This window comes from Euprymna scolopes, chromosome 2 (genome assembly GCF_053919585.1).
Source record: "Euprymna scolopes isolate OS-2025 chromosome 2, ASM5391958v1, whole genome shotgun sequence".
NCBI lineage: Eukaryota > Metazoa > Mollusca > Cephalopoda > Sepiida > Sepiolidae > Euprymna > Euprymna scolopes.
The window spans coordinates 191,596,750-191,622,289 of NC_136483.1; the positions used below are offsets into that span (position 1 = coordinate 191,596,750).

Here is a 25,540-nt window from a genome sequence, read left to right on the forward strand (position 1 = left end):
TTGAGGCATGCAGGTACTGTTTGAATTTTAAAAAAGCAATTAAGGGAATGCGCAAATCGGTCTGAATTAATAAAATTACGAAAACTGGTCCATTAGAATAATAATGGATAGTAAAAACTGAAGTTTTAGAGGTTAGGGATCCTTACTGTATATTAACTGTTTAGAGTGATCGTAATCAGAGGTAGCAATTCTAGCTGTGTCCATTTCTTGTTCAAGTCTTTCTCTTTTCAACTCTTCCATCAATAGTATTAAAATAAATTCTAGTTTTATGTCATCTTTTTTTTAACGTGTAAGAACAAAACCATTACAACTTTTTCACTTCACTTCTTTGAGTATTGTCATGTTAAGAACAGCGTTTGGAATAGACGTCTCAAACTCCCCATGTGAAGAACGGCTTTCAGAATAGACACCACCAACACCAATCTCTCTATCTTAAGAACGGTATTTGGAATAGACACCTCAACATCTCCATGTAGACAACCTGTGTTTTGTTTTTTGGGAGGGGGGATAATTCCCCCAAATTTAACTGTAATAATCATTGTCAGCATACCCACCCGCAGATGCAAAAAACAAAAGGGAGGGAGCAGTGTTGGTAAGAGAGAAATAGATTTGCTATCATGTATGTGTACAAACCTGGCAGCCAGTGAATTACAGTGCATAATACAGGTCTTTATATCTATAAGTATTTATCTCCGCAAAATTTGAATGAGATTTTCTTGATCAGCATAGTCCGAAACCTTAAATAAGTCGTCATTCTAAAGAAAATTGTGGAGGTGGACAAATTTAATCCCCAGCCATAAAAAAAAAAAAAAAAATCATTAAAAAAGGTTAACTTGTGTGTAATGTTGAGAATCCAGTAGATGATATTGCTGAAACATTTATTTTTAATTCGGTGACAATTGTAATAGATTGCGCAGGTTTAAATAAAGTACATTAAAATGTAACTATGTCTGGAAAAAATATAATTAATACGGGAACAAATGTACATAGCGAGAAAGAGAGAGAGAGAAGAAATGAATGCTTGTTATTTTTTTCTTTGGCATCGCCATGCAGAAATATAAAAAGCGAGAGAGAGAGTTGGAAAGAATATATACAGAGAGAGAAAGAGAGAAAGGAAATGCGAACTTTACGCTGTAAAATGTAAGAAAATGAATGCAGTAATTTACTGAGAGGGCAAAAGTAGGTATCATTGCATATTAATGGTACATTAGCATTCATTTATCATGCAAATACCATTAATCTGGAATATAAGAATGGTCAAAGCTCAGCCAATCAGATTGAGCAAAATTAGTGTGGGGAGACTTTATTATTTTTGAATCGGAAAAGGGAAAGATTATGTTATGTCTAAGAGTTTATGATCCAGTTATGAAGGGTGAAACCCCATATCTGTCAAAAGTGCAGAATTCCTCTGGTGATGATTGGGGGTGGTAGGAGGACTTGATATTTCGAGGAGAAAAAATAAAAACTACTTCCTCTAAAGATGGTTGCGATTGTGATGTTGCTCCTAGGATGAAATGTAGGATTTTATTTTAACGACTAAATATGTCCAAAATGTCATTCTAAAGTTACATAAGATAGTGGCTAATAGTCTAGACATAATAAATTTGTATGTGGCATCTGTTGTTGCAAACCTACAGTACTTTGATCCAGAGGGGAATTTCTGCAATCAAAATATTATATATGACGATGTAGGAATTGTCTATATATTGAATAGCTTTATCTGGTGTTTCTTGAAGAGCTTGGAGAAAAATAAGTCAAATATTGTCATATTTATAATTTCTTTTTGTTTTAATTTTTCCTTGTTTTAGTTTTTTTATATATATATTTAATAGTAAATAAATAAAAAAAAAATAATTCAACGTGTTTTAAAGTTACATATAGGTGAAAAAGATGACACACACACACACAATATGTGATGGTCTTATTAACACAGAAACATTTTGATAAGGACTATAATACAAAACTATAAACAATAACTGTTCATTCCAATAGCAACTCCTTTCTTGTTTGACATAGTATGACTAAATAAAAGCACAATAATATTCATATGTAAGTTTATAGGAAGGCTGTTAACAATGTAGAATATCAGGAAATTGAAGTGACGTAATGTATGAACAAACGATGGTCATATTTAGATTATAAATCTTTGTATATTTGTCAAAATCTTTCTCTTATGTCAGTAAATATGGATAGTAAAATGTTTTTGATAATTTTAAAAGATACCTCTTTTTTTTTTTTTTTTTCTTTTTTTTTTTTTTTTTTTAAGAAAAAGTGTCCGGTAAAAACTGAACAAGGAATGCAAAAACATGCAGCTGGCCTACTTTTGCATACCTTGTTCTAGTTTTGTAACAGCATTTTTGCATATTTGTTTACCAGCAATGCTTCAAGCAAACTACCATTTCCTTTTAATAATATTCATATTTTCAGTTTAGACTTATGAGCTAATTTTATAGGTTGATAGTAGTATTTATATTAGTCAAAAACGATTACATTCAAGAAAATACAGCATTTTTAAATGTTTTTATTTTTGGTGCTTGTGCTTAAAACTTCTGAATTTCAATATGATGTTTAAATTTTCTGGTGCATGTTGTCTTTTTTGCAGGGAGCAGTGCATCTGGTAGTAGTGAAAAGAAAAAAGAGAAAGAGAAATCTGAACGGAAATCTGCCAGCCCTGCAGGTAGTGGCAGCAGTGACACAGACACGGGCAGCCTAGCCAGTGCCCGACGAGGGGCCCCCAGTGAGCGCAGCTTACCTCCAATGCCACGCGAACTTGGACAGATGCCCCCAGACCTCTCTGGAAGCCGACAGTCTTTCAGAATGGCCATGGGGAATCCATGTGAGTTTTTTGTGGATGTAATGTAAAATCAAACTCTAAAAAATACTACATATATGCACACACATAATATATAAACAAAACAACAAAAACAAATCTTATGGTATTGATGTTTGCCATTTTATTTTTTCATCGCATGTGCGGACAGGATGAGCAATCATTTGTTATCTTCAGTGTTGTCATCAGCATTTTTTTGTCTTCTCCATACATACACACACACACACACACATATATGGATGCAAAAGTAGGTATACAGTTATGTAAGTAAAAAACATACAATATTCAATGCATATATTAAATAAATGAACAAATGTTGCAAATATAACAAATACAACCATAAAATCCTTTGAGAGCTCAAACCAGTTGTCAGTATTCACACACTTCTATCATCAAGACACTGATGCACACTTTTGACATAAAATTATTCGGCAACATTGGTTTCTTGAAAAACAAAAAAAACTGTAATATGTACCGAGTGTGGCCTGCATGAAAACACCTTATTCCATACCCCACCAAAATAATCCAATAAGAAATCACGTTAAAGAAAGGCAACTGGTTGAACATGTTAATAAATTTGAATTAATCCAGTATTTTAGCACTAATGTAATACAACTGTATACCTACTTTTATACTTCTCTGTAAGATATAAAAAGTGAGTCGGAAGTAATTGGGCAGTTAAGATGAAACTTCCTTTTCAAAGTAGTCAAATATAGTTTCATACATATATTAGCACATCACCTGATCATAATATACGCTTAAATATAATAGTGATTTCAAAAGTTAAAAAAAAATATAACTTTCCGTATCAGTTAGAATTGAAACCAAAATATGTAGCAATCCAGTATTATTTGTTACCATCGACAGATGGGTATGAAAACTTTAAAAATTAACTAACTTAAATGTATATAGGTGCATGCATAGAGGAGCACTTTATGCTTGCCAAGTTCCAATTTTCAATATCAACCCATTAGCATCTATTTTTACTAACTAAAACTAAATCGAATTTGTTCCACAGGTCTGAATCCCCTATCTGTCACGTTCCAAGTCTGTAGACCAAAGATTGGCAGTAGTTTGGTATTCTACACACACACACACACACACACACACACACAGTCACTTATATAGACAGTCGCCAATCTGATAGGTCCTGAACTGTCATCTAAGCTTCAACTTCTGTCCCATCAACGAAATGTAGCATCCCTCTGCCTCTTCTACAAGTACTTTAACGGTGAATGCCCCAACGAACTGCAAGCACTTGTACCCCTTCAGCGTAAATACCCCCGACAAACCCGACAAGCAGCTAAATCACACCCCTTCACAGTAGAGATCCCTAGATGTAAGAGAGCCTTCTACTCCAGTAGTTTCTTCCCCAGAACTGCTAGACTTTGGAATTCTCTTCCAGGTTCCTGCTTCCCCAACTGTACTGACATGCAGAAGTTCAAATGTAACTTGAACCAACATCTTGCTGCCCAACTCCCCACATAGTACCCCTGTAGCTTATGTCCCTGATAGTAGTCCCCTACATCAAAGTGGCAATATGACTTGTTTGGGGTGAAAATGTAATAAAATAAGCAGGCTACCCGGCATTGCCTGGTTGTAAAATATGCTTAAATATCATATTTTAATTCATGCAGATTTCATATTTATTATTATGGAGCCAATATTCTCTTGATTATTGTATCCAATATATGGTAGTGATTTCAAAAGTTAAAATCAAAAAATTACTCGGTTGCTATCAGCTATAATTAAAACTAAAACATGTCGCTTTCTAGCCTTATTTCTAACCATGTGTAACCTATTTTAACATATATAAAAACTAAGAAAATAATGTTGTAAAAGGCATAAATGTATATTTGTGCATGTATAGAAGAATACTTGAATTCAACTTAGGCCTATCAAGTTCCGAGTTTTTTTAATTTTAATCCCTTAGTAGGTATTTTTAATTTTCTTTTCATCATCTATTCATTAATTTCATTGCTTTTTACCTGTTTTTTTTTTTAATTTTAATCTGTAAAAAGATTATTTGATCCCTCCCCTTTTTGTTTTTATGTTGATATTATAGTAAAGGTCCCTCCTCTTCTGTGGGTAATTATGGTCATTTTGTCAATATTATTGAAGTGTAGGACAAAATTGTTTGTACCTACAGCAAATCATACATAGATATTAGACTACCTGTGACCCGTTGAGTCAGTACATGTTAAAGCTGTTTTTTTTATCTTCAGTTTAATATCAATTTCTTTATATTAGAATTCTTATAAAATGTCATATGCAGAAATGTAAGCGAAAAAAATTAAATACAGAAAAAAACGTTCGTAAAATGTTGATGTAAAAAAAAACCCAAAAAAAACATTCACCACCAAATTATGAAAAAAAAATGTATATTTTATGATTTTAAATGGAAAAGAAAAGAAAAAACACTAAAACGAAACAATTTTATTTATTTGTAATGTAAACCAATTTTTAAAAAAGCTTATTTTCGGTTTTATTTATATTCGATTGGTTTATGTTAGGTGTGTAGAAAAATAAAATGTATAAATCTGTTTAAAAAAAATAAGAAAAAAAACAATCCCCATAAATTGTCGATTTAAAAAAAAAAAAAAAAGTGGACGATTTCAACACCCAAGAAAGACGATTTGAGTTTTATATTATAATAGATTTTTAACTGTTAACAATTTTCTTTTCCTCTCTATCCACGTCTAAAACTAATGGAAAATTTCATGAACAAACTTTATTTCCTAGAATTATCCGTCTTTGGATCACATTTTCAAGTCGAATGTAAACAAGGTTCTTGTTGAGCCATCCTTATAAATAATTAAATCCCACCCAAGCTCCATTATCGATCATCGTGGTGTTGTCTCATTGCCAATTGACCTTCATTAACACTTATTAATCCTTGAGTGGCCTTTGAGCCTTTATAAGCAGTAACCGTCTCCAGTAAATAAGAAAATATATATATTTATTATAAACAGAAATACCGTAGGTATTAAATGTAACGTTAAATTCCTATTTAAAAAAAAACAAAGTTAAAAAAAAAAAAATTGAAACAAACTGAGACACGTGTATGTGAGTATTATGTTTTTTCTAAACAGTTCACTTCTTGTAAGTGAAAAAAAAAATTTTTCTAAACCGTTCATTTCTTGTAAGTAGAAAAAAAAAAAAAATTCTCAAGCTGAGATCGAAACCAAAACCTAAAGACAGTGAGCCAAGTACGATAACCATTAGGCCAGCCTGATGTGATCTTTAAAGTGTCTTCAAACCTACTTATTTTTAACATAATGAATCTGTCATGTGAACCATTCACCCATGTCAGTCGTTAGCAAACAGGTAAAAATCCGACAACCTCACATACCAATTTTTCAATTTTGACCCTTTAGCAGCCCATTTTACTAGATGAAAACCATTTAAATTTTTTCACATGTTTGAATATCCTATATACCAAATTTCAAGTCTATAGATCAAAAATCTGTTGAGTATATAGGTTGAGAAGTGTCCTCACACACACACATGCATTCTCACTCTTATAGATATGATTATTATTTGAACTAAAGTATTTTTAATGCACAGTTACTTCTGACTCGCTAATAATGCACACATACATTCGCATATATGCTCATGTCTTGCATATCTCTGTCATGGGGCTTGATGTTCAGCTACTACATGTATTAACAACCAAATTTTTTTATTGTTAACTAACGATGCATCCAGTATTATTTCTAACTCTTAATTGTTGTCGATCTATAATCATAAGTAAACTATGATTGTCTTGTCATTTCCATGTTGGGTGTAACATAAACTAAAGAGATAAAAAAAATTATCTAAGCTTTTAAGAAACAGATTCACTATCCGTGTGTGCATGCTGAGATCTGCATAAATGTATATATTGATGTGTCTATGTGCACTTCTTTTATGTTACACATACACCCCTCCACCTCTTTCATACAGCTTGATATGCTTTTTAAGTATTAGTTAATTTTAATGTGTGTGTGTGTGTGTTAATGAAGATGTGCATACATGTATACGTTTGTTTTTTATGCAACATCATTTTACAAATGGTATTGGAGGGGGTAAATTAAAATAAAAACAAGGAACATTTATTCATTTATTTTATTTTAATTTTCGATTTCAACATTTCTTGCTCTTCACAAAATAAAATGGAGATTATTTCATTGTGTTCTGCCACAGTTGTTGTAGAATGAGCAATTCTACACTTTTCCAATTGTAGCTAATTTTTTATTTCGTATAAAACAAATGGTTTAAAAATAAAATTAAGAACTTAATAACTCCTTCAAATAGTAACTAACAATTCTGCATATAAAAAAAACAAAACTCTTCATTTTAGTGTAGATGATATGATTTCATGTTAATTTTCAATACTTGTAATCGGTTTGAAGGATTAGGTTGTGAAAGTTTCGATCCTGAAAGAATTTCATCAAAAGTTTTTTTATAAATTTGTCTTTCTCGTGAACCTCTAATGAATACTTGTTGCAGCATAGCTTAGTGGGAAATTTCTTCAATCTCTGGATTGTCTATCATCTTTGTCAAAGAAACAGTTGGCTCATTGGCTAGTGACATCCTCATCGGTAGTGATGTAGCAGTTGTAGAAATGTTGTCCATTTTTTTATTTATTCCCTTTTATCAATAGAACAATAGAAGCCATTAAAAAGAACAGCAAATAACTCCATTATGTACTCTGGTATCTTACTGACTTTGTACAGTAATTTGCAGCCACTACATCCAAATTGACTGCATTCTTCCCTTTTCATTTCTCTACAAGAAAACTTAAAACATATCCTATCACTTTGACCCCTAATTTCTCAGAAGCAGGAACTCTAGCTTTTTTGTCACATATTTTCTCCCATAACATCTTGTCACAATTCTAAACATTTAACTTCTAAATGGAATTTTCCACCCTTTGCTTGATTTTAACTTAACGTTAAAAGTACTGTTCTTCACATTAGTTTCACACATTTAAATATTGCTGAAAATGTTGGGCATGAAGAAATGGACATATTTCAATACTTTTTAGAGGACAGCCAAACATGCTGCCTGGCTGGTCGAAGCAGAAGCCAAGGAGATTTTTGCTAATATATCACTTATTGGATATTATCAAGAAAATGTGTATCCAAAATCTTGCTCGGTGATGCGAACATGGATTATGGTTGGGTGAAACATGATGATGATGATGATGACAAAATGTTGAGCTTCAGCCTCCAAGTGATTCACTTCATGAGGAATCTGTGGTCACTAACCCTCCTCCTTGTCAATCTATGGAGTTGGTCCAAAGGGTCATATATAAAAAATGGCAAAATTGCTGGCTTTTCAAGCATTGTCATCAAGATTCTCAAAGTGTGGACAAAGAGTGAATTGAGTTAATGAGGTTGTTGGTTGAGACAGCTTTCTGTGACGGGGAAATCTTAAATGACTAGAAGTTAAGTTTCATTCTAAAACTTCACAAGGGCAATTACGGAGGCTCTCGATTGGCAATTATGATGGCCTTAACCTTACTGATAAGATAAACTGTTTGTCTCTTGAAGTCTCATATTTTCATGGTGAACATGGACAAAATGCAGTTTTGTGCTCGGCAAAGGCATCTCAACTGCCATTTTTTTATATTGTACTTCAACTGCAAGAAAAATGTGTTGCTTCTAGGAAGCCTCTCTACTTAACGCTTGTCTCAACGAGATATTTCACCATGTGCCTAGGGAAGTGCTCTCATGAGCAATGAAATATCTTTGTGTGGAGGAGTGAACTGTCCATGTTGTCTAGGGTCTGGATGCAAATGCTCAAATTCATGTTCATGTCAACAACCAATACAGTTAGGGGTTTGGAGTGGGTATTGGAATTTATCAAGGCTTAGTATTCAGTCCACTTCTTTTAATGGTTCTGGAAGTGCTTTCTCATGAGTTTTATACCAGTTTTCCCTTATTTATGTGGACAATCTTCTTATTACACCCTCATGTTGCGAACATCAAGACAAGCAAAGAGAGCAAAGATCTCAATCAACCTAAGGAAAGTTTCCGATCTCTGATGTTGGTCTTGACCTCTTACAAGACTGTAGCAAATTTCTTTGCACTGTCTGTTGCAGATGTGATATAAACTCTATTGAGTGTAGCCAGTTCAAACTATGGGTTCATAAAAATATTGTGCTCCTACTGCGAAGTTGGAAGTTGACCCGGATTATATTTGCCATAGATGTCACAGTGTTGCCTGTCCAATTGTTGGTCATGCTGAGGTTCATGTATAGTGTGTATTACTTGATATTGAAGCTGACTTCTATTCAGTTGAATACTGATACTGATTATGAACATGCAATCACTGCTAAATTTAATGCTGCATGCGGAAGGTTCAAGAAACTGCTCCATTCTTTATATCTTGGTACATTTCCTCCAAGATTCGGGGCAAAATCTTTTCAGTCTGTGTTTGTTCTTGCATGTCATCTTGTACAACATTGAAATATGGGCTTCAAACGCCTCTGACCTGCAACGGCTTTAGCGTAACAGTCATGCTATAACCAAGTGGATGTTCGACTGTAAACTAGAAGATAGGATTATATTGAATATGCTTCATTGGAAACGAGAGATTATGGATGTGTCGCACATCCATCATCTTTACTGGTTTAGCTACATACAGTGTGTTATGTCTTGTATCGACTCCACGATACATCTAGATATCCTGAGCACTAGAGAACATGGTAGAACTAGAAAGACCTGGTGCAAGTACATAACATGCGTCCTGACTGCATGCAATTTGACATGTTGACCTTTTCATCGGACTACACAGAGTTAGTTATTGGCTACTATTGCACACTCACGCCATCCTGTGTACCAAAACTCGGTGAAGTAATAGTAATCAACATTTTGAATCATAACGGTTTAACCATTTTGATGAAAATAATAATGCTAGAAATAGCAATTTAGCTTCTTTTAAACTGTATAAAAAATGTTTCTTGGTCTGAAAATTGCCTTATTTAATACTTTTCAAAGCTTTTAATTGAACTGTCATAAAGTTTTATTACTTTGCAATGAAGTTCATCTACAATTTAGATGATTTTTTTTTTTTTTTTTTTTTTTTTCAAACATTTCCATGTTTAAAATTTTTTTTTTTTTTTTAATGACTTTCACGTTTGAACTTGATTTACATATTTTTAAAACCTTGAATCATCATTAACTCATTGGAGGTTTTCATTTTCATTTGCACACATTTTGAATTTAAATCAGATTATAAAATAATTGCACTCTGTTGACCCATCATAAATCAGAAATAATTTTTGTCAGATAATCTGTCATTTTTAATCTATATTTATAAAGACATTTTATCTGGGCAGTTTCCAAAAAAGTTTATATGTGTATGTATATATATATATATATATATTAGTAGAAAAAGTTTTGTTATTTAGGTTTATATAGTCTGGTGAAAAATGTATTTATAAACTGTCATTTATGATGATCCTAAAAACCCAGAAATATGAATTTATCCAAATTATACAAGCGGTTTTCAGAAAAATATTTTCACTGTATTTTAATCCAAAACAATACACATGAAATGTCTCCAGTCTTTTTTTTTTTTATCCGTGAATGGCATTCATTAAATTTTGACTAAATGTTGGCTATTTGCCATTAACTTATATTGCAAAACTTTGGCAGATTTGAATCATACAAGAATTTAAAAAATTTGCTCTGGAATGTGGGCATTTTTTTTTTTTTTTTGTCTCCAAAGAATTCTATTGAATTGTGCTAAAATCTTGTCAAGATTTGAAACTGAAATCTCTCTACTCTCCAACCTGGGTAAATGCTTTGTTTATGCCAGTGAGTGCCATCTTCTCTTAACATATGATCATATAGTTGATTTAATTCCAGGATTTTAAAAACAATTATTTCTTGGACTATCAAAGAGTCCAAAAAATAATTTTGTTTTGGATTTTCTTGAGTTTTTTTTTTTTTTTCTTTTTCAGCTCCAATGAAAGTCATTATATTCATAGTATACTTGATCCAAAAATACTCTTTCAAATGGGACCGATTCTTTCTATCCTGTACACAATATTATCAACATGTTTCATAATTTTGGAGATAAGCATTGATAATTTGGATTATTCAGACTGTTGGTCTGTTATATTCACATTTCAGCCGATATAACCTCCAAACTTTTTTCAAACTTTGAAATTTTGCACTGGGCCTTTTCTATATTTATATAGGAATAAATTGTTATTGTCCCATCAACTATGGCCTAATGGTTAATGTTCTGAGTGAAATATAATAACTAATTATAAACCTAAAATGAATACTTTCACTTGGTCATAGCTGACAGGATGAGAACAATGTACCTCGGTGGATTGAATAAAGAGTTCAGATATGAAATTTTTTTCTAGGTTTTTGCGTTCAGTAAGATATACCTGAAGAAAGTTAGAGGTTATGTCATTTGAAACGTGAATTTAACAACCAAGATAAGCATAATAATTCAAATATAAAAAAAAATGTGTTATTATTTTGTATTCTTTGTTTTTTGCACATCCGAGTGTTAATTTTGGACGCATCAACCATGGCCATTTTCCAATCTGTACAGCAAGAGTAGTAGCAGCAGGCCATTGCGGTTCTTGCTCTACTTTCTTGCTTAAAAACCGTGGCTGTATGATATACGTATCAACTGCTGTCCTATGTTGTAGGCGAGGCCCCCTGGGAGAATGTTAGTTGAAGAAGTGGGAAAATAAGTCTCCTTCGACTCTGGAGAATCATCACGATGATGTGTATGAAGAATGCAAGTTCAGTGTTGTTACCGACAGGCAAGACCTCTTTTCTAACACAAACTATATTGCCGCTTTCTCTTTCGTCAAGTTCTTTTATTTTTTTCGACACTTCATTGGGCACAATGCAATACAGTTTTGCCTATATCTACCCCCCCACCCAACTCTTGGCCTGACTGCTGCACATCTTTTCCAACGTCCTCCTCCTTCCTTTTCTTTTAAATTCTTATCACTACTTAGAAAAATTCTCCCTCTTAACTTCTAATTCTATCATTTCTATTTCTATAAAACAAATTTGTTCGATAGATAAAACTTTTTTTTTACTCTTCAATATACAGGGTCTCAAAAAATGTACTCTCATTTTGTTGTCTGGGCAATAATTGTTATCAAACATTTGCAAACCTGATTCTCCAATTAACTTTTATATTAATAAAGGTTTTCTCGTCATTCAAAGTGTGAGCACATTTTTTCAGACATCCTTTATACATATTTTTTTTATTCTTAAAGGCTTCTACTTCTTTCTCTCTCCTCCCCACCTCATATTTGTATACTTGGGATACTATAAAATAGTCCCATCCCTAGAAAGCTCATCCGAGAATTAATACTGGCTAGATTTAACTTCAGGAAATATTATCTCTTTGTACCAGTAGCTTTATCATGTAAGCATGAAAAATTCTTAAAAGGCTTTTCAATTGAATGTGTAAAAAGGGTTTTAGTACTAAAATGGTTGCATTTAAAAAAAGGGGTCAAAGAAGTTGAAAAGCGAACAGTCAGTTGCAAGCTACGTCTGTCCTTTCCTCCCTATGTTTAGAACCAAAATTTTGTCAGTGTTGCCATAACGCATGTGCAATTTAAGTAAAATAAGATTATGATCAAAGGGAGACTACCATCAGCATTGTAAATAAACTAATGGCACACTATACATAGAACCATGTATTGAATGCCCAGAGAACTAATCTGTCAGAAGCAGGATTTTTGAGCTCCCTCTTATAATTTTGTTCACATTAAACATCCCTGGTGTGACCTTAAATGGCAATCAGTGGTGAAGCCCAATGTAAGGAATATGGAGTTACTCTTTAGTTACCATTGCTCCCATGTCAACTTTGGCCCAGAGTAGTAATACATGTTAGAGCATCTTATGTTACCAGATCAGGCTGTCTGAAGATATTGTCTTCCTAACCAAAAATACACCATACAATCTCCTGTGCATCATGAAAAAGTTGCTAGAATCTGTGATAGAGAAATGGTCAACCACCTAAACAAAAATAATCTACTTAGAGACATGCAATATGATTTCCATTCTACTAGATCTACAGCTGATGTGCTAACTTCAATATCACACAGGATTAGTGAATCTCTTGACAGGTGCTTCATTTCTAGAGCAACAACAAATATCAGCAATTTCCCTTACTCTTTATCTATTTGCTTAAATCTAAGCGAAAATTCTATAACAGACACAAGAGGAAAACAAATGGACACGTATCTAAGGAAATGGCGGAAACACTAGAGGAAGACCTCCAATCTGTAGTGGAATTGGGACAAAAATGGATGGTTACATTCAATGCTGCCAAGACTAAGCTTGTTTCCTTCAATAATTATAAGAAACCTTCTCAACCACCAGTAGCTATGGCTAAAGATACATTACCTGAAATTACTTCTTTCAAACTCCTCGGCCTAATGTTCACAGGGAACATGAGTTGGAACAGATGCATTGCCAGGGCAGCTGCGAGGAAGGTGGGCTCTCTTTACCTTGCTAGAAAGTTACTTACTCCTGAAAGTATCCTATACCTCTACAAAACCACCATTTGCCCATGTATGGAGTATTGTCACATTTGGGTTGGAGCATCTGCTACTAGTCTTTCACTCCTGGGTAGGGTTCAAAAGAGTCGCCAACTTGATAGGTCCTGACCTGTCATCTAGGCTTCAGCCTCGGTCCCATTGACGAAATGTTGCATCCCTCTGCCCATTCAACAAGTATTTTAATGGTTGCTGCTCCAACGAACTACAAGCCCTTGTACCCCCCTCGACGTAAATACCTCCGACAAACCTGACAAGCAGCAAAATCCCACCCCTACACAGATCCCTAAGTGTAAGAAAGCCTTCTACTCTGATAGTTTCTTCCCCAGAACTGCTAGACTTTGGAACACCCTTCTAGGTTCCTGCTTTTCTAACTCTACTGACATGCAAAAGTTTAAGTGTAATGTGAACAGACATCAACTTCCTACATAGCATCCCTGCAACTTATGACCCTGATAGTAGCCCCCAATGAAAGTGGCACTGTGCCTTGTTTGGGATGAAAATGGAATTTAAAAAAAAATGACCGGAGATTTTTTCCTATAGCTGCTCATCTGTGGAACACAATACCACAGAGCTACTTCCAGGCTGACTGACATGGTCATTTTTAAGTCCAATATGAACAGGTTCTTGAAGAGCCATCCTTTAAAATAAATTATCAAATTTTTATTGCAGTACCCAGTAACCCTTATCCTTGAATGGCCAATGGGTCTTGATGAGTGGTAACTATATGAACTTAGAAGAAACGTATTTCTATCTTTAGAGTCGATTAGGAGGTAGGAACTTTAAATACTCCATAGTGTTGACGTCTCTTTGCTATTTCTCACTTTACTTCACAATACAAGTAAGTTTTATCCGAATCACTTGTATATCTTTATTGATGGATCCAAAAATAAAAGTACATGTATAACTGCACTGAACAAGAAAGTTGCTAAGGGAGATTTCACAATTAATCAAGAGCGTTTTTTTACACAGTATTATGGAATAGATTTTGAGTTCAGCAACAAAAATTTCATGATTATCTCTTTCAGTTTTACTATTGATAAAAACTAAAACGATTAAGAACCCTTTAATTAATTTAAGCACTAAATGCGCTAAAAATTATGGATAACTAAAAAAAAAGTTTTCTGCTGGATCCCAAGTCAAATAATATTCCTCCAAGCAATTCACAGTTCTCTTAGCATAAAAAAAGAACAACTGCACACATTTAAATCCTGAAATCATCAAAAAATACATAAAAAGGGGGGAAAAATTAACAAAAAAATAAAACAAATTTTATTATCCCCATGAGTTACCTTTTGGCATAAAATAACACCAGGTAGGGTGGTGAGTTTTAATAGCATGGAAACTTTGCCATTATTAATAATAATAATAATAATAATAATAAATTCATATTAAAATCAAAGTAATAATTAAAGTTAAAAACAAAATGAATAGTTAATTAATGAGATGTTTTTCAAAACTCATCAACTCTAATCATGTCTTTCCTTCCTAAAATTCCTTCTCTTTGCAGCAGTCAAACCAAGAATTTCTAAGTTTCGCTTTGCAAATTTTTATCATTGCTTCTCAATAGAAAACTTTTTTCTTTTTATATCCATTTTCATTTTGCACCGTCTTTTAGTGAATTCTTTTGGCGTCTGTTGGTTCTTGAATGTTTTCTTTTTTTATTTTCTTTTTTTTTTTTTATTTATATTCTGTGGCAGTCCTTTTTCTCGACTGAATACTCAAAATATTTATTTTATATCCGTGACAAAAAATGGTCTGTATTTATCAGTTGAATCATCCCCTTTATTTATTTTTTTTTAACAGCCAAAGTCAGAAGATCAAAACAAAATCAAGGCCAAGAATTGCTTACTACTTTAGCAGAAACTGATTTTTGATCACTCACAATTTCTCTGATTATATGAAAGAATATAATTAAAATAATTACTGCAATTAATTACTTGGATATTTTTTGGTATGTCTACATAAATTTATAATCAAGAAGCATAGAATTAAATGGAGATGCAAAAAAAAAGGCAAGTTTTAAATAGGAATTTGGTCGCATCTTTCAAAACATTATTTCATAAAGTTTTCTAATATTTTCAAATTAAAATAATGAAATAATGTTTTCAAATTAAAATAATGAAATAATGTTTTAAAATTAACATAATGAAATAATGTTTTCAAATTAACATAATGAAATAATGTTTTCAAATTAACATAATGAAATAATGTTTTCAAATTAACATAATGAAATAATGTTTTCAAATTAAAATAATGAAATAATGTTTTCAAATTAAAATAATGAAATAATGTTTTCAAATTAAAATAATGAAATAATGTTTTCAAATTAACATAATGAAATAATGTTTTCAAATTAACATAATGAAATAATGTTTTCAAATTAACATAATGAAATAATGTTTTCAAATTAACATAATGAAATAATGTTTTCAAATTAACATAATGAAATAATGTTTTCAAATTAAAATAATGAAATAATGTTTTCAAATTAAAATAATGAAATAATGTTTTCAAATTAAAATAATGAAATAATGTTTTCAAATTAACATAATGAAATAATGTTTTCAAATTAACATAATGAAATAATGTTTTCAAATTAAAATAATGAAATAATGTTTTCAAATTAACATAATGAAATAATGTTTTCAAATTAAAATAATGAAATAATGTTTTCAAATTAAAATAATGAAATAATGTTTTCAAATTAAAATAATGAAATGTTTTCAAATTAAAATAATGAAATAATGTTTTCAAATTAAAATAATGAAATAATGTTTTCAAATTAAAATAATGAAATAATGTTTTCAAATTAAAATAATGAAATAATGTTTTCAAATTAAAATAATGAAATAATGTTTTCAAATTAAAATAATGAAATGTTTTCAAATTAAAATAATGAAATAATGTTTTCAAATTAACATAATGAAATAATGTTTTCAAATTAACATAATGAAATAATGTTTTCAAATTAACATAATGAAATAATGTTTTCAAATTAACATAATGAAATAATGTTTTCAAATTAACATAATGAAATAATGTTTTCAAATTAAAATAATGAAATAATGTTTTCAAATTAAAATAATGATATAATGTTTTCAAATTAAAATAATGAAATAATGTTTTCAAATTAACATAATGAAATAATGTTTTCAAATTAACATAATGAAATAATGTCTTCCAATTAATATAATAAAATAATGTTTTCAAATTAACATAATGAAATAATGTTTTCAAATTAAAATAATGAAATAATGTTTTCAAATTAACATAATGAAATAATGTTTTCAAATTAAAATAATGAAATGTTTTCAAATTAACATAATGAAATAATGTTTTCAAATTAACATAATGAAATAATGTTTTCAAATTAACATAATGAAATAATGTTTTCAAATTAACATAATGAAATGTTTTCAAATTAATATAATGAAATAATGTTTTCAAATTAATATAATGAAATAATGTTTTCAAATTATCATAATGAAATAATGTTTTCAAATTAACATAATGAAATAATGTTTTCAAATTAAAATAATGAAATGTTTTCAAATTAAAATAATGAAATGTTTTCAAATTAATATAATGAAATAATGTTTTCAAATTAACATAATGAAATAATGTTTTCAAAGATGTGATCAAAGTTTTTCCACATTGATTTTAGATTTTCAACAACCATCAGTAACACCAGACATATATCAATTTCTCTCACCCCAAGGGGTTGACACATGGAGGTTAATACTTACAGCAAAAATAAAGTCTTGTTTCAAAAAATTTCAGGACAAAAAAAAAAAAAACGATTTACACAATCTTAGGATTTTATTCAATAAATAATAAAGTTCCTTACTTAAAGCAAAATATGGACTCAAATCACATATTTGTTTTGGCATTCTCCCTGGAGTGGTTGGGTCGGCTTTCATTCAGTGAATTTGCCATGTCTCGAACGAATGCTAACCAGGCACAATAGTTCATCACCGTAGCAAATATAAGTGCTAATCACGGTTCCAGTAGCAAACTCTTTCTTGAGGCGAAAATCCAAGGTCAGCTTGCTATCACTGTTCCTAATCAGATTTTCAGCTGACCTTTGCATCATTCTTATCGAACCCTTAAAAGAGGTTCAACGACTTTGTGGATGAAATCATCTGCATGATGATGAAAAACATGAACCAGTGAAAACATCTTGAAGAGCTTGCTGCAAAGAGGATATCTTGCAGTGAGAACAAACAATGGCATTTGAGATGAATTGTTGCCAGCGAACACAAAGAATGCAATACAAGCAGTAGTGATCGAATACAAGCTTTCATAGGTCACTTGTTCTCATCAGCCAGATTTCACAGCTAGATAATAGAATGGTGTTGATGAAAACTTGATATATGCACATTTCAGTAGCAATCAAATCATGGTCATGTTTTAATTTTAATTTTTTTTATCTTTTTTTACTATTTTCCGTGTTTGTTATACATTCTAGCAAATTATCCTCAGAAGAATTATCCTTGCACATAAATCTCTATAATAAAATTGTCAGATCATATATACAGTGTGTCTGTGGATTCTTGCTAAAATGTAACCTTTTGAATTGACTTTAAGTATTATAATCTTAAACAATTTTATCTAGTCAGTATAATGACCAATCTTTAGCCTAAGTAATTAAACTTCATAAATATTTGATTTAAAAAAAAGGACCAGCATAGAATGCATTTCAGTATGAAATAGCCAAAAAGTATTGATATGCTGTAAAACAAAACTCCTTGCCTTTGATATAAAATGACATTCTGGATTTTTAAATATATTTTAAAACAAAATTAACAATCGGACGTTTTTTTTACCATTGGAATTATCTTAAATACTTGTTATTTTGTGTAAAAAAAAAAAAAAAAAATCCAAATATACCAAACAAGGTAAGCCAAAAGTAGGTGGACAGTAAAAAACATTTCTTTAGATATCACTTATATGTACAACTATATGTAATAAGACGATTATATAATTGAAAATTGTTATTTATCAATGCAAGTGCTCAAACTGTTTTCCTTCTTGATTTACACAGCTACCTCTTATACTTCGACAAACATTTTGTAATTTTGGCTCACCCTTTATGAACAAATTATTAGTAACTATCGGAATCCATATCCCAACATTGGCCAGGAAAATTAAGGAAACCAATAAGTGTGCTTCCAACCCTGAACCCCATATAACTGTTTTATTAAAAAAAAATTTCTAATGTATAAATAAAAGAACTGTTATTTTAAAATAGTTTAGAAAACAATACATTAATTAATCACAACTTCAATCACATACACATAATTGGTATGTCAGAAACATGGGTTCTTGTTCGGAATTTCCCCTATATTTAAAAAAAAAAAAACCCTATGATGTACGTACTTGTGAGGAAACAGAAATATCATATTCCAAAAGTCGTGTAAATTGATCAAGTAGTTTTATTTTTAAGAAAATCAAGTTTTATGAGTAAGCAAAAGGAGACTGTCTCACATCGCCAACTTGAAGAAACACGGGCATATAACTCCACAATAATAATTCAAACTTGAGATCAATCTTGTAATGCTTACATTAATTACTTAAAATCACTTAAAATCGATTTTCTTTATAAAAAATAAAACGACTTTATGTAAGTTTTGGAATGTTTTCATTCTGTCACGAATACGTACGTTAAAGATTTTTCTATATTTTTGTTTTTTATTGTAGGAGTAATTCTGGACAACCAACGAAAGATATTTTCTTATTGTGTGAACTTGAAATCTGCATTTTAATCTTTCCCTGTTCAAGCAAAAAATAGCTTAAGTACATGAATATAAAATCAACTGATGTCAATTACACATAATCAAAACGATCTTTTTTCTTTGACCAATGAAACTAGTAAAATTTTTGCCTTATTTTGTATTTGATCTGCTCTGAAATGCTGACTTTTTTCAAAATCCTCCTTCGTTAAAATCAGACACTCTTTTCTTGTTAATTTTCTTTTCTTTCTGGTGCTATTCATTTGGTGTGTTTAGTACAGTTCAGTCATTTTTCTGGTCAGTTTCATGTCGCTTTGTTGTAACTAGTCACTTTATTTCTTATTCTTCAACATGGTATTTGTTTTTGTTTTTTCTCTCTTTTCTTCTAAGCAGTAATTTTTATTAAAAAAAATTTTTCCTAAGGGGTCTCAAGGACCCTAAAAAATTTGAACTTTGTTTTGTATTTGATTTTTGCTAATGACTTTTTTTCCTTTTCATTTATAATTATCATTATTTCATTTATAAACTGATACTTCTGACATGAAAAATGTCTGATTCCACATCTCTACTGCTTGAGTTTTCTTGTTTCTAGCAATTGAGTAATCATATGTGAGAGATCAACAATTATCACAGATCAGCACGTTTACTATAACATTTCTATCACTTTTTTTTTTTAAATCTATTTTACACTGTTCAAATTGTAAATCTTAAGTGTGTGTGTGTGTGTGTTATAAAAATAATCAATTTCTTAAAATTGGATCAAAATTGAATCCAAAAAGCAGATTTTTGTACGCAATAAGCTTGAAATCACTTAAAATAGTTTTATAAAAATCATAGGTATAATCTTCACGCTTTTATTTTTTTCAGAATAAGATTTTCTCTTCAATTTCAATTTGTATTTGAAAGTATAAGTACACTCAGCATTTGATCTTTGATCAAAAAACTTTTCATGGATGATCCATAAAACATCTATAAAGTCTTAAGACATTCATTATTGCCATATATATATATATATATATATATATATATATATATATTGTGTGTATTTAGAAAATATTTGTTTTCATTTAAAAAAGCATTATTAAAAATGATATCAAGGTTCTGTTATACTTTTATTTTTGTGTGAAAATCAAAAAAGTTAATACAAGTTCCATAAGTATCACAAACGTTTTTGATCTGGCGTTGAATCATCATTGGGTGAGGTAGCAAATGAGCGAGTAGACTGGAAAAGCTGGAGAAAGAGAGGAATTTCAATAGATGCACAGGGTAAATATTTGCAGACAGTGTCGGGGGAACCATTTGAAAAAAATAAAAATGGTATAATTAAACAAAAATTCTGTTACTTTTAACAATGTTTGTTTAAATGAAAAATATATATTTATTTCAATATCAAAGAATAAATGGTTTTTACTTAAAATTACACTTAATTAAAAACAAAATTGCAGAAAATGCGGGTGAATTTTTATGATATACGTTTTCATATTCCAAAAATCATATAGATTGATCAAGTAGCTTTTTTAATCAAGAAAATCAAATTTATGTGGAAGTGAGAAAGGCTGGGGGAAGCCATATTGGTTTAGAATGTGTTAAAATTCAAGGGTAACAATTCAACTCCTAAAGTTTTGTTTGTATTAAAAATAATTACAACTTTTTTAATTGCTAAAAATTCATAAAATTCGATTTTCTTAAGAAAAAACTGCTTGATCAATTTGTGATTTTTGGAGTATGATATCTTCATTTTGTGGTAAGTACGTACATCATAAAGATTTTTCTGTATTTTTAATTAAGTGTAATTCTAAATCAACAGCAATTTTCACTTCTGTTTAATCAAAGGTAAATCAATGAAAAAATAATATATTTATTTTATCCAGTCTTTCAAGATTTAAGCTTTATGAATATTAATTTTTAACTGCAGATCATGAATAAATAGAAAATTGGATTTCAGTAAGTGTCTTCATGCATTTTTAAAAAGATCCATTTCTTTATGGACCGTTTCGTCATCACTTAGATAACCATAACATAAGTTAACATTTTTTTTTATTATTAATGTGACTTATTGGAATTAGCGTGATATCTTATAAGATAATTTGATAAAAAAAATTCTGGTTACTCAAATTTAATATATCATAGAAACATTTTTGAAGTGAAATTTTTGAGTTTCATATCAAAGATTTTTATTATTCTAAGCAAGACAAAGAATACTTTAGAAAATTTTATCTCCTTAACCTATAGGGTTTCAATGTCTACCATCTTTTCAGAGGAGAAAATATTAGCAAATATTTATAAGGTGTGTACTCTATTTGCTAAAGTCAGTGAGACATGGAAAGTCAGTCAAGATAATTGATTAATCAGAAGTCATATAGTAATGGAATTTGAAGAAAAGGATATGAAAGTTTTAGATCCAAAATGCGTGGTTAAATAACATTATTCTGAAGTGTATATATATATATATATATATATATATATATAAAGATGCCTTCATCACTGTGCAATGAAAATACTTTTTTAACTTTTGAGTGTAACAATCTAATGAACTAAGTCTCTTGAACGTAGTTAAAAAATGAGTGCAAGAAAAATGTGTTAAAATAGCTACCAGGAGAAACGAATATGTAAAAAGTTGCTTTGAACAAAATAAATTTGTTTTTCTTTGTGTGTGTTTTTTTTTTTGTTTTTTTTTTTTTGTTTTTTTTTTGTCTTAATTATAAAAAAATTGGAAACAAATTTTATTTAAAACTAGCAAAGCTACTCAGTGTTGCCTCAGAAGCTTGAATGAAAACACGTGTACATAAAAACCTTTTCAATAATTATGAACTTGAGTTATCTCCTTTAATTATATGTGGTATTCTTGCAAGTTGGCTGTCGTATTTATATTTATGGCAAGATAATTAAAGCATGCTTTTTAGGATGAAATGAAAATGCTTTCCGAGATCATGTTCTATGATAAAAATGATTATTTTAATTCATGTAAAATATGTATTTTATAAAACAAAATAATGAGATTTGTTAGATGTGGAACTGTTTGATGCATTCATAATTTACTTGTAAGGAATGTTTGACGCTTATCCAATCTTACCCCAATATCAAAACATTATAATTGCACAAAATCTTATGTACTTACCTGTTAGGTTAAAAAGAAAAGAAAAAAAAGACTATACACCAAAATTTATGCTTATTCATCCAGTATTTTTGTTTTTATAAAATAAAATTGTATTGGTAAACGATTTATGATGCCTGTGTGAATTAAAGTTTGAATTATGTCCCTTGGCCATTGACCGTAATGTAAGAAAATGGCAGACATTTCACCGTCACAATGTTTTTTTTTTTTTGTTAAAAAAAAAAATACTCAATGAATTTGCATAATTTTTAGTGTACTTTTTGTTAAACCTAACACATAAGTACATAATATTTTTGTGTAATTTTGTTTTTCTTTTCACAATCAATTTTTAATGTTGGTAAAACTGGACAAGTGCCAAAATATTTTTGGAAAACTCTTAATAAATTCGATTTTTTTTTTTCTCCATTATAGTAATGCATTTATTAAAAGAAAAATGTTACCAAAAAAAATGCTGTAACGTTTTCCTTGTGTGGCAATAAATACTTCTGCTGATATTTGAAAAAAAAAAAGTATAAAAATAATAGTTAGGAAAATCAAATCAAATTATTTATTACTAGCAGTTCAGCCCACTTTGCTCGGGCCCCATGTACTGTTCATAGTTTTATGTGCATCATATATATATATATATATATATTAAAAAGTTTGACTCCTGTCCAGGTAACCTAGATCTAAAATTTCAAGTGTTTAGACCCAAAATTAGCAGAGAAGTTTGGTAGAGTCTGCAAAGGTCAACTCTTTCAACTTTGACCTCTTGGCAGCCAAATTTTCACCCAAAAACTGATTAAAAAAAGCTTGCTGCATGTCTGAATATCCTTTATGTAAAATTTCAAATGTTTAGACCCAAAATTTACTGAATAGTTTACTAGAGACTGCAAAGGTCAAATCTTTAACTTTGACCCCTTGGTAGACAAATTTTTCGGCCAAAAACTGATTAAAAAGCTTGCTCTATGTCTGAATACATTTTATGTAAAATTGGCTGAGAGGTCAAACTTTTTTAAACTTTGACTTCAATTTTGACCCTTAACATTTATTATTTTGGGCTCAAATCAAGTTCAAAAGTTTTATCCATATCCAAGGAACCTACATCTAAAATTTCAAGCGTTTAGACCCAAGATTGGCAGAGGAGTTTGGTAGAGTTTTCAAAGGTCAAATCGTTGAACTTTGACCCCTTGACAGCCAAATTTCTGGACAAAAACCAATTAAAAAGATTTCCCCAAATCTCAATACCCCTTATGTCAAATCTTGAGTCTCTAGACTGAAAATTGACAGAGTAATTTGGTAGGGAAATATACACACAGACAATTTCACTTTTATATATAGATTTGTCATATTTTATAAATATATAGATTTGTTACCAAACTAAAAAAAAAAGTGTTTTGATATTATTTTATGTTTCTGAATGGTTGAGATGAGAATTGGGTTTTCATATTATTTGAATTCTTCAAACTACTATTTTCATCTTGAGTGTCATTTTCACAGCGTTTCAGTTGATGTAACCTCCAACCTTTTTGAGGTGAATCTTGTTGAACTAGGAAATCTGTCATACTCCGTAATCTGCACGGAATTTTGAATGAAACCCTTTATTTTTATAACAGGGGTAGAATGTTTTTGTTCAGCTATGATTTGATAGAAATATAAATAAAATAAAGTAAATTACTTAAGACTTCTATCCAGTCATGGCTGATGGAACGAGGGTATACTACCCACGTGACTTAAATAAAGGATTTTGTGCAGATTTCTGAGTTGGATAGAAAGATTCCAGAACAGTAGTCTGAAGAATCCAAATAATGTGAATATTTTACTGTGGAATAAACTTTGCAGCAAAAATCATGTCTATTGACATAATCTCAGTTTTGAGTTGCAAGAAAAGGTGTGACTTAGGGGTAAGTTCTCATCTTAATTCACGACCCAAAAAATAAATTAGGACTAAATATTAAGAGATGATAATGATTGAAAATAAAAATTTCTGATTTTAATAATACTGGTCTACAGAATTCGGCAAATAAAAATAATCAGTATTTATTGTTGTCTTGAAATTAATCAATATTATTATTTATTAAATTTTAATTGTTTCCAAAATTGTTGCTTTTTAAAATATTAATTCTATTTAATATCAAAGTTTTATATTTTCAATAACATTTCAGTTTGATTTTCTAAATTTGTTCCTTTATAATTTTATTTTAATTTTTCAAAGCCTAATTTTTTTGTTCTTTTTTAGAAAAAATTTTTTTTTTCTATTTTTGTTCTACAATTTATGCACAGAAAAAAAAACAATTATGAAAGTTTTTATTGGTGTCATTTTTATCAACTTTATTTTGTTTTTTGTTGGGTCTATTTAGACTAAACAAAATGTGACTCTGAAATAGAGGCCACATCGTTTATTAATTTCTTTTCTTTTTTTTAATTCCTTTAACAGAAAACTGCAGAGTATTTTTGATTATCATAGCTAGAACATGATTATTATAAAATATTTATTCGTATAATTAATAAAAATATATTATGCTCTTATGGCAGTAATTGAAGACTGTTTTTCTAGTGACGCCAAGAATTTAATATATATATTGTTTATTATACAAACATTATTGGTTACATATGTGCATACATGTTTCAGTGGAGTCCCAATACAAGGATAGCACTTCGTCAGACCAAAAAAGAATCAATGTTGAATTTTTTTTCTTTTTTTCACACAGGCATCACCACATTATCAAGGCCAAGAGGCCACTCAAGGATAAGGGTTAAAGAGTGTACAGTAGAAATTGGAAAATATAGTAATCATTAGTAATGAAAATTCGGTAAATTTGTTAACTTATATGGAACGGCTCATCAAGAACTTATTTACGTTAGACTTGAAGACAACCATATTGTAGTCAGCAGGAAAACTGAAGACAATTCCACAGGCGTGCAGTTCTAAGAAAGAAGCTTTGTTCATGGAATCTACGTTTAGGTTTAGGCACAGATAAAGAGTGGGGGGAATTATTGATAGTGTTTTCAGCTAGATAAGTGTTTCTTGTGAAAGTTTGGCGAGGGGAGCGACCATAGACTGGAGCTCAGTCAAACACTTTCCATGAAAATAACGATACATCAGAGACAAGCTCGCAACATCTCTTCTGTGAGATAGAGGTTGCAGGGAAGAGAAAAGGACATCTCCTACGAGGCTACGAAGTCTATTTTGAACTCTATCAAGGCAGGACAAGTTCTTTCTAGCAGCTCCTGTCCAGATGTGGCAACAGTATTCCATCCTTGGACATACCTGGCTCTTATATAGATAGAGAATTGCATCAGCAGTGATCGATAGAAAGATCCCACCATTTTTCCAACGGCCC

General features: G+C 30.4%; 1 protein-coding gene across 8 annotated transcripts in view; it reads left to right on the forward strand.

Annotated features, from left to right (window-relative positions):
- The window catches only part of LOC145300079 (segment polarity protein dishevelled homolog DVL-3-like), a 284,306-nt gene that overhangs the window by 250,776 nt on the left and 7,990 nt on the right, over positions 1-25,540 (forward strand). For 3 of the 8 annotated variants that reach the window (XM_080144458.1, XM_080144460.1, XM_080144454.1), the window contains one exon: positions 2,603-2,836. In XM_080144458.1, coding sequence (XP_080000584.1) covers positions 2,603-2,836 — 234 coding nt within the window. Of the gene's footprint in view, positions 1-2,602; positions 2,837-11,492; positions 11,636-21,017; positions 21,047-25,540 lie in introns of those variants that run through there. The other 5 variants (XR_013872349.1, XR_013872375.1, XM_080144456.1 and 2 more) reach the window with 3 other exon arrangements.